At 39.2% G+C, this 9,571-nt stretch overlaps 1 protein-coding gene across 1 annotated transcript; it reads left to right on the forward strand.

Annotated features, from left to right (window-relative positions):
- Positions 1–1,080: 1,080 nt before the first annotated feature.
- Positions 1,081–9,259, forward strand: LOC121865164 (endoglucanase E-4-like). Its single transcript, XM_042364470.1, has 15 exons — positions 1,081–1,185; positions 1,409–1,551; positions 2,500–2,665; positions 2,889–2,965; positions 3,310–3,451; positions 3,576–3,671; positions 4,020–4,108; positions 4,453–4,546; positions 4,789–4,847; positions 5,474–5,592; positions 6,554–6,722; positions 7,007–7,171; positions 7,435–7,583; positions 8,482–8,581; positions 8,996–9,259. Exons 1-15 carry the CDS (start codon positions 1,122–1,124, stop codon positions 9,101–9,103), a joined length of 1,740 nt encoding a protein of 579 aa, XP_042220404.1. The 5' UTR covers positions 1,081–1,121; the 3' UTR covers positions 9,104–9,259.
- Positions 9,260–9,571: the final 312 nt, after the last annotated feature.

The following is a 9,571-nucleotide window of genomic DNA, read 5'->3' on the forward strand; positions in this document are numbered from 1 at the left end:
TGACTGTTTGTGCTTCTTGAGGAGTTATTTCATGAACAACTATTAGTTTGTGCATGGCTATGTGTGTGTAAATGATTCTATTCCTTTTTTTTCGCGGGTCATTCAAGTGTTCTCTTTAATTTTTTTTGTAGAATAGGGCTTCCAAATGGCATAGAATATTTTTTATTTTATAATGGCTAACTTTGAATGTCATTCCAAATATCACTGAGTTTCTTTTGCTGCTAACAGAATAAGATTGACTGTTTGCGCTTCTTGAAGAGTTATTTCATGAACAACTTTTGATGTGTGCGTGACTGTGTGGCTCGTGTGCACAAATGATTTTATGCTACAGTATTATTTTTTTCACAGGTCATTCAAGTGTTCACTTTAGGTTTTTGTAGAATGTGGCTTCCAAATGGCATTAAATATAGAATTCTTATTTTTTATAATAGCTAACTTTGAATGCCATTCCAAATGTCTGTGAGTTTCTTTTATGGCTAACGGAATGATATTAATTAAAATTTTGCTTGTTTAATCATATTATGTACCTATTTTTACACCAATATGCAAGTTAATAAAGAGAACTTTGCTTCAGTGTAATATGATTTATCAAATCAATTGCCTATCAAATAATCTACAGATACTACACTAATGAAGTATAGGGTTAGCATATAGTATTAGTTAGTACAAATATCACCTGATGCGGGAAATCCCGGGATCCAGGGAAATATCCTGGTTTGTCCCAGGATCCCTGGATGCTAAGAAACCCCTAAAACAGGAAACCCTAATTGAAGTCTCCTTGTATTATTCTTTCGTGTTGTGTATGTTGTTCATAGTTTAGGTGAGGTGATGTTAGGTTCAGTGGAAGTTTAATAAATTTTCACATGTATTAACTGAATAACCTAACCCATACATAACGTGAAACGGAAAATTTCCATAGGTATTGTACAGGTTGCCTGTAGGTTACGTGCGTCATAGAAAATATATATATACTTTATATGACGCACGTAATTTACTTGGGAAAAAGAAGAGTGAATCAGGTGTGACGTTAGATAAGAGAGGTCACGTAACCACCAGGTGTGTGTGTGTATATAATAGGGCGGGCACCTTCCTCCCACACCACAGTCTCTTCTGCTGCAGACATGACTGGCGTCCTGGTGAAGACTTGCCTGCTGGGGGCTCTAGCCCTCACCCTCCTCCAGTCAGGTATTTACATGTACAAGCAACTCAAAACAAACTACTTATACACGCTTAAGAAATGGATAAAACAATGCAAAAAACAGTACTCCAAAACGAAAGCAATAATTTGAAATTGATTATCAATTCTTATGGTTTACAAATAAAGACTTATGACAAACTATTGTCCTTTTGCCTGATTAATGCGGTATGAGTACGTCTGATCTAAGGTGTATGTACCTTGGTGATGCAGGGGCGGAGGCGCAGTGTGAGAACATGGTGGTGGTCAACAAGTGGCAGGGCAACTACCAGGCCGAGTTTACTGCCAAGGCTCCCGTAGACATTAACGGTCTCACTCTGAAGCTGACCTTCAGCACTCCTGTGGATCTAGTCGATGTAAGTCATCATGTCTTAGGTTGTTACTGATATACACGTTAATTACTCTCAGTCTGCGTGTGTTGCTGTGTGATTATCTGAGAACATCTAAAACAGTCTGTGTGTGACTAACCTTAGTAGATGGATTTAATGTATGTTTCTTCAAGCAATGACTTGGTAAATCTAACACATTGCTTAAATTCAAACATGGAGTGCAACGCATGTTAGAGCGACCGGGATAAACGAACTCTACCATGTGTGTGTGTGTGTGTGTGTGTTGGAAGATTAGTGAAAACGTCTTGTGAGAAAAGGTTATATAAACGTATTTTTAGTTTATAACGCATCAAAATTGCTAATTAGTGCAGTGTTTACCCTCTGTTCTAAGTAAATCAGCTCTTGTAAGTGTGAGGATATTATTACATACTCAATGAATCTTTAGTAGCTTTATTTTTTACTTTATGAATTCTTGAGTTTTATATTACCAAATTCTCGTTCCATCAGTCGTTCTTACTCTTAATTCTAAAATGAATTCTGTTACTATTATTATGGAAGATGATTTTAACATTGTAATTAAAAAAAATTACCAAGAAATACACAAGTTTTGTATTCTAGCTTCACTATTCGTTCACCGTTAATGTGTTTCTGTTATACGGCTACTGTATACCTTTTTTAAATAACCAAATGTATCGTTTACACACCAAGACTTTGTTGAATTATTTCTCTAGATTTGTAGGTATGTATAGAGGAGGGGGGTGGGGAGGGGGGCTCTGGGGTTTGGTCAGGGCCTTCTGTAGACGACACCAAGTACAGCTGTTTAAATTTAAGTAGTCGTCATATTTGTATAATTTTTCTTTATGTGATAGATGGCACAAATTATTTAGAGTGTAAAACAACCGGTCCACTTGAAAAATATTGCTGCCATGATTTAATGTCACACAATAATTATGGCGTGATGTTTGTTGTCGACAGTACTACGAGGGGCAGGTGACCAAGGAAGACGACGAGCACTTCACGCTCAACGGCAACAACGTCAATGTGAAAGCAGGAGACGAGATCAAATTAACCATCCAGGTGCACTACTCCGGTGTGATGCCTCTCGTCATCAATGAAGTGCTGAACGGTATGGAGATATGCGGTAAGTATTGCCTCATGTGCACTGTCCTCCTACACGTGTTTACACAGCCCAGGGGAAAGTGTAGTAACTAGCTCTCATAGAAGGAAAAACCTGCTAACATCATGGGTATGTACGGTAAGATGTAGAATAAAAAGACTAAATAAAAAACAGTTCTATAATGCACGAGTGATTATGGACGGGAAAATTGACGTAATAATACCCGCCTCTTCCCTGTTACCCACAGATGCGTCTTTCACAACACCCGCACCCATGGGGAACCCTTGTGATGAAACGGGTATGAAGCCCTTTGACTACAGCCAGGTCAGTGTCCCACCATCTCATAATTTTACAAACAAAAGAAAACTGTGATAACAAAATCTCATGGTGATAAACAGATCTCGTATGGCAGTTGTTTTTTGCTTTTGAATTTCGAGAACGTTCTCTACATTTATTTGGAAAGAATCCAGAATTATTTTTATCTTACAGCACCGTTTATTTACTTTTCCTCGTTCTTTACTCTTTGTGTTCCTCTTCTTGCCCCTTTACTTATTCCTGTCACTTTTACTTCACTTTTCGCCTCATTTCTCGCCCCTTTTTTCTCACGCCAACTCCCTTAACTCTCCCTCTTTCCTTCTCACCCCAAGTCTCTCAACTTTCACCCTCAGGTACTGTGTATGTCGTACGTGTTCTACGAGGCCCAGCGGTCAGGTCCTCTGCCTGTAGATCAGCGCGTCACTTGGCGAGGCGACTCTGCTCTGGACGACGGCTCCGACAATGGCGAAGACCTTACTGGCGGCTACTACGACGGTAAGGAGAGAGAGAGAGAGAGAGAGAGAGAGAGAGAGAGAGAGAGATTAAAATTGAAATATTCTGGAGCATGTCCTATAAATAGTTAAATAGTTTCTTATAATTGGCTTTTCTCCTGGTACAGCTGGTGACCACGTCAAGTTCGGATTTCCCATGGCCTACACCGCTACCGTCTTGGCTTGGGGCCTCATAGATTTCGCCGACGGACACGAAACTGCCGGTGAGTCTTATTGTGCCTTTACCAGTAGCAAAATGTTTATCCTAATAATCTTTGTAGTAGTGAGGACCGACCTACCATACTATGATTAAAGTGTAGTTAGTAGCGAAGGCGAACTGTGTACGTATTATCTCGAGGAAATAAAAAACATATATAAAATAACAATTAAATGGACAATGGAATATTTTTGTTTTTTTCCAAATCAAGACTTAAAATTAATAAATATGTTGAGTTTCTTTTGTAACGAGTTAGTAGAGAGGAAGAATATTAAAAACAATGGCAGAATGACAGCCTAGTGTGCTCCAGGGATAGTGTTGTGAGAGACTGCTGACCCTGGCGTGTCTTCCACAGGTCAGATGGAGTACGGTAAGGCAGCGCTCAAGTGGGCCACCGACTACTTCCTCAAGGCTCACACTGCCAAAGACGAATTCTACGGCCAGGTCAGTTGTTTTGTATATTCAGTGAAAGATGGCACTTTGCAATCGCTATATATGGAAATAAATGGGAAGGGATGAGAGAGTTGGTAAAGACTGGAGGTATATAGCGCTCATTTGAACACTTATAATATGTCAATCAGAAAGCCAAGTAAATAAATGTAAGCTGAGGTTGTGATAGATCTTGTACGAATCTTGCGAAACAACTAATTGGTGAGACTCCGAAATATTTGAAAAAGGAAAAGTTAGTATGTAAGTAGTCGTAAATTTTTAACCTAAGAGAATACAGTATAGACGAAATGTAACACGATCCATTTAACTGGACAATAAAAACTAATGGATTATTTCAGGTGGGTAATGGCGGAATAGACCACGCTTACTGGGGACGACCTGAGGACATGACCATGAAGCGACCTTCCTATAAGATTGATGACGCTCACCCAGGTTAGTAAGTCGAGGCGCTGATGGGTATTGGTGGAGAATCTACAATTGCTATCTACACTGTAGATAGTCTTGATATTGACTGCCTCCAAAAGGTCTTTTATGGGACCTGCGAGTTTCACTTTTATACCTTTAAAATATAACATGTCATCTGAAAGTGATAATGAACATAGTGGCAAGAGTGTCAAAAGTGTGTCTGGTATTAAGATGATGAACATAACTGAGGAGTTTGTGTCTCCCTGCAGGAACTGAGTTAGCTGCTGAGACAGCAGCTGCCCTCGCCGCTGCATCCATGGTTTTCTCGGTAAAGAATGATGCTTCTAGTGTCCCAGTTTTCTGTTCCATCTACTGCATATGAGGCCTGTGCCTGACGCTCTGGCAGACCCACCTGTAGTTTTTTATGTTCCTGTTGTCATGTGTTGTGTCTCATGTTCACGTTGTATAGTTTCCTGTTCTTGTTATTACCCCTACTCACCAGGTGTAATGAAACACTCCTGCCTTCACATCACAGCGAACTACCATTGTCTTATGACACGAGTCACCTCTTTTCACGACCTGCGAGCCACTTCCCTACCTACTTACGTACAGTACCTACTGTTTCCTTTTCTCATCGTTTACTTTCCTTTCCTCTTCAGCGTTGTACCGCAGATATTCTCACCATAGCTTGGCACTACCCTCTCTCTTACTGTAGTTGATGGAAAGTGTCTGTTTTCTTTAATATTCAGCTTTACACTTACTACTACTACAACTATAATAATAATAATAATAATAATAATAATAATAATAATAATAATAATAATGATAATAATAATAAATAAAATCATCATTTAAGAGGATTAAAATAACATACACACACACACACACCACTAGTGTATATATATATATATATATATATGATAGTTACATTACCTTCGTTACTCACCTCCTCAGGAAGATAACCCAACCTACTCTTCGGAGATGTTAGACGTGGCCAAGGAACTCTACGACTTCGGCGACAAATTCCGTCTCACCTACGACAAATCCATCACCGACGCCACCAGCTACTACCAGTACGTGTTGACCTTGTGTACTCTGGTGAATGTGTAGACTTTGGTAAATATGTGTACTGTGGGGAATGCGTCAACTCTGAAAAATATATACACTGTAGTAAACATGTGTACTGTGGCGAGTATGTGTACTGTGGTAAACATGTGTTACGTGTTATGAACATTAGTGATAGATCGTGTACTATGGTGAACACATGTCAACGTTTGGGCGTCACCCTTCGACTTTAGTATTTCTTGGCGTGAATTATTCATCTTACACTAAAATCTCGTACACGTACAGTATAATTATGTAAAAGATTAAACTTCCAAGATTCTTTAAATTCCCGGAAAAGATTCCTTCTTTTATTATTTGTTTACTCGTCCTCGTATTCCCTCCAGTTACTAAGCCTTCACAGACGGAATAAATTATTGGAATAAAAACTAGAGATACGTCGCTGTCCTCGAAAAACTCACTTCTCAGTTTTGCACCTTCCGAAAAACTCACCCCTCATAGTCCCCCCCCCCCTCCATTACACGACTTTCCACATTCTCTCTTAACTTACTCAATAATCATCATCACATTCCATTAGTCCAAATATATCTGAACTAAAAATATTCCGCTGTTTCCTTGTTTGTCACTTTGCTATTTATACACTATCTGAATAACATACACAGCAGAATGTCATTGCAGAGACATATTCTCTTCCTTTATGGGTTTTCAAAAGCGAGGTATATGGATACCTTCAAGTGCTTTTCTGTCATTTGGCTTATCCTCCACAACAAAAGGGAAAGCTCAGGTATCAATTTAAGGCAGTATGTTATCTCTGTTACTCTATGGAGACCTAACAACACCAGCAGCTTGGTAACAAAATTAATTATTAGCAGAATGAAAGAATTGCCAGTATCACCCTCTGGATCACGAGTATCAGTAGCCATTATCGTCACTTAATCTCAGCACCTGAGTGACTGTAAAATTTCCTCTCAGCTCGTGGAGTGGATACGGTGACGAACTTTGCTGGGCGGCTCTGTGGCTGGCACGAGCAACAGGCGACGACGAATACCTCACCCGCGCCCGTGGCCACTGGGACGAGTTCGATCTTGGGTCAGGAGAAGTTAAACAGTTCTCTTGGGACGACAAGAGGCCTGGAGTCTTTGTAAGTTAATTCTAAATGGTTTAGTGAGAATAATATGAAGTTAACTCATACATGACATTTTTCTTAGCAAATATATTCATGTATGTGCTCCCAGTCATTTTAGAATTTGTAATTGAAAAATGATTATGTGATATAAATGAATACAGTAATAATATCTGTGAAAACGTAGCGTTATTTGAAACTATTTCTTGGGTATAGAGTGAGGTGGAGGTTTGTAAGGTAATTGTTCTTGTCGGGCCACACTCAACTTCTTATCTACTATCATGAGTCGTTCACCACCACAGTCACTCTTCTGGACGCTGGACGGCTCCAGTGACTATTCTGACCCCCTGAAGACCTATCTGGATTGGCTGAAGAACGGTGCTCTGTACACTCCAGAGGGTCTGGTCTACCTTGATGACTGGGGCTCCAACCGTCATGCTGCTAACGTTGCTTTCATCTCTCTATATGTGAGTTAAAATACCTTAGAGACATTGAATTACTCATCAAGCAATCTACTGTAATCTTTCATTTGTAGTTCATGATTGAATCATCTCTTATGAGGGTTTAAGTGGTAGGAAATGCGAGTCACTCAATCGGTCTTTTGACTTTTTGTCTCCTCAACTAGCGTGTGAGTAAACGAATGACAATTTTCCATGACGATACAGTCCTCTACGTAACGTAAGAAAAATATATTGTCACTGAATTTAGTATTTTATTTTGACTCTTTCAGGCCGCCAAGAACGGCATGGACACAGAAGCCAACCAGAAGTGGGCGAGGGAACAGATTGGTCAACTGCTGGGCGCCAACTCCCGTTACCACAGGTCGTTCGTGGTGGGCTTCGGCGAGGACCCCCCTGAGAGGCCCCACCACCGCTCCAGGTAAAAAAAAAAAAAATACAAAAAAATAAGTAAATAAAAAAAGTAAATTAAATAAAAACCGCCAGCATTTTCGCCTATATTCAACATGCGGTCTCTTTAGATTAACATTTTTTGATCCCACTTTTCTATCTCTGTATTTAGTGAATGTTGACACATGCAGAACTGTTAATGAATTGTATACATTTTAAGGTATTTTCAATTTCAAGTAATTCTAAAGGGAGAGTTATCAACTCAAAGAATTTTCACGTCAGTGATAATCAGTATAAGTGGCGGTGTTCTTTGATAAACAGTGTTGTTTGTTGTTGGGCATTAAATTGTTCCTCTAGAATATCGAGCAAAATTGGTGATAATCCATTTTTATATTAAGAAAATATTGTACTACATCTGTTTTTTGTTATGTTTAATATTATATATACTAATCTGCTTCGGAGCTTCGACATTATTGTAATTAATTAATATTTTTTGCGTCCCCTTATGTATATTCAAAGAGGAATTTTATTCTCAGGTGCCAACGGTGTGAGAGTTGGTATCACTCCAAGGTGCGCTGACTCAGTTTAAAAAAAATTACAATATCATATAATGCAAACTAAATAACTACGTTGTTAATCATATGGCAATTAACATTATAGCTAAAAACTGCCTTTTAATTGAGTAATCTTCCTTTAACAATAAGTATTCAACATTCGATTTCATATTTTTTCAAAGAACTCAAAGAAGCCTTTCTTCCTTAAAACAGAAAACAGGATTTTTTTTAATTTAATATTTTTTGCAATGTTAATTAAGAAACTAATAACACAATAATTATTCTCATATTGACAGTCATTAAATATTTATATCACATGAGTCACGAGAAACACGTAAGAAGCTTACGTATAATTTCTATTCGTCTATTCGTCAGCTCCTGCCCGAACCCTCCAGCAGACTGCTCTGGTGCCCTCGGCAACCCCGGTCCTAACCCCCACGTCCTCTACGGTGCCCTCGTCGGAGGACCAGCCCAGGTTAGTACCAGTAACTTACTGTGTTAAATCAAACAAGATTTAAGAGTTTGGCAGATATGTACAGTACAGGATTTTCCCAGATAGCTGTACGCCGTACTGGGAGACTTTTCATCCTGTTTCATGAACCTCCGAGTTTTCTCAGCATTTCTCAGTGTTATTTCAATTAATATAACTTATTATCTCCACAAAGTTAAATAACAATATCTGGCCTAATTGTTTTAATCCTCCTCTTCATTCGTGAACGAGTCTTTCAGTTGGTTAACTATTTTGGTTTTATTTGTGACCCTCTTCAGCTCCAAGCGAGGCCATTCAATCCACCGTGCTCGAGGGCACGACTTTTTGCTTCTTTTTAAATACTGTTCTACTGTGTTTCTAGCGTATACGTAAAATTGTCCGTATTTTATCTTACTCTAGAGCGGAGCGTACGAGGACAACCGCGAGGACTACCAGCACAACGAGGTGGCCTGCGACTACAACGCTGCCTTCACCGGAGCTCTGGCCGCCCTCGTCGAGATTAGTTAGATTTATTAACCTGATGTACACCTTCCTAGGAATTAATTCAGCGACTCTGTATCTTCTTTGCTTATCACTTCCATCTGTATTTCTTCTCGCAGTCTCTATCAGTATTAACCTGCCTATGTAAATGATGAAGAGTTAATAAATGCAGCAGAAATATAATTCGATTTGATTTTCTCAGCCTTGCTCCCCCACTAGCAAATTTGTTCTACATTCAACACCACACACACACACACCCACACACACACACAACGCTAATATATTTTCGTATGCTATTTAAATGTACTGTTATAAGTGGGTGTTACGACAAGGAACTTCAACTCGATATATAGTACTTCAGTAGCTGTACCCGTGAGACACACCCACACTACAGTTATATGAAAAGCATCACCCACCATCACTCAGCCACTGACTACAATTCTCTCTTAATCTATCTCCCCGTGCCAGAGTGTCATATGTCATTGCGGTGTTAAT

This window comes from Homarus americanus, unplaced genomic scaffold (genome assembly GCF_018991925.1).
Source record: "Homarus americanus isolate GMGI-L3 unplaced genomic scaffold, GMGI_Hamer_2.0 scaffold37678, whole genome shotgun sequence".
In the NCBI taxonomy this organism is placed as follows: Eukaryota; Metazoa; Arthropoda; class Malacostraca; order Decapoda; family Nephropidae; genus Homarus; species Homarus americanus.

Coding starts and splice junctions, on each gene's coding strand:
- LOC121865164 (XM_042364470.1), top strand. CDS start 1,122: ATGACTGGCGTCCTGGTGAAGACTTGCCTGCTGGGGGCTCTAGCCCTC. Junction 3,672..4,019: donor CGACGGACACGAAACTGCCG/GTGAGTCTTATT, acceptor TGTCTTCCACAG/GTCAGATGGAGTACGGTAAG. Junction 4,109..4,452: donor AAGACGAATTCTACGGCCAG/GTCAGTTGTTTT, acceptor GGATTATTTCAG/GTGGGTAATGGCGGAATAGA.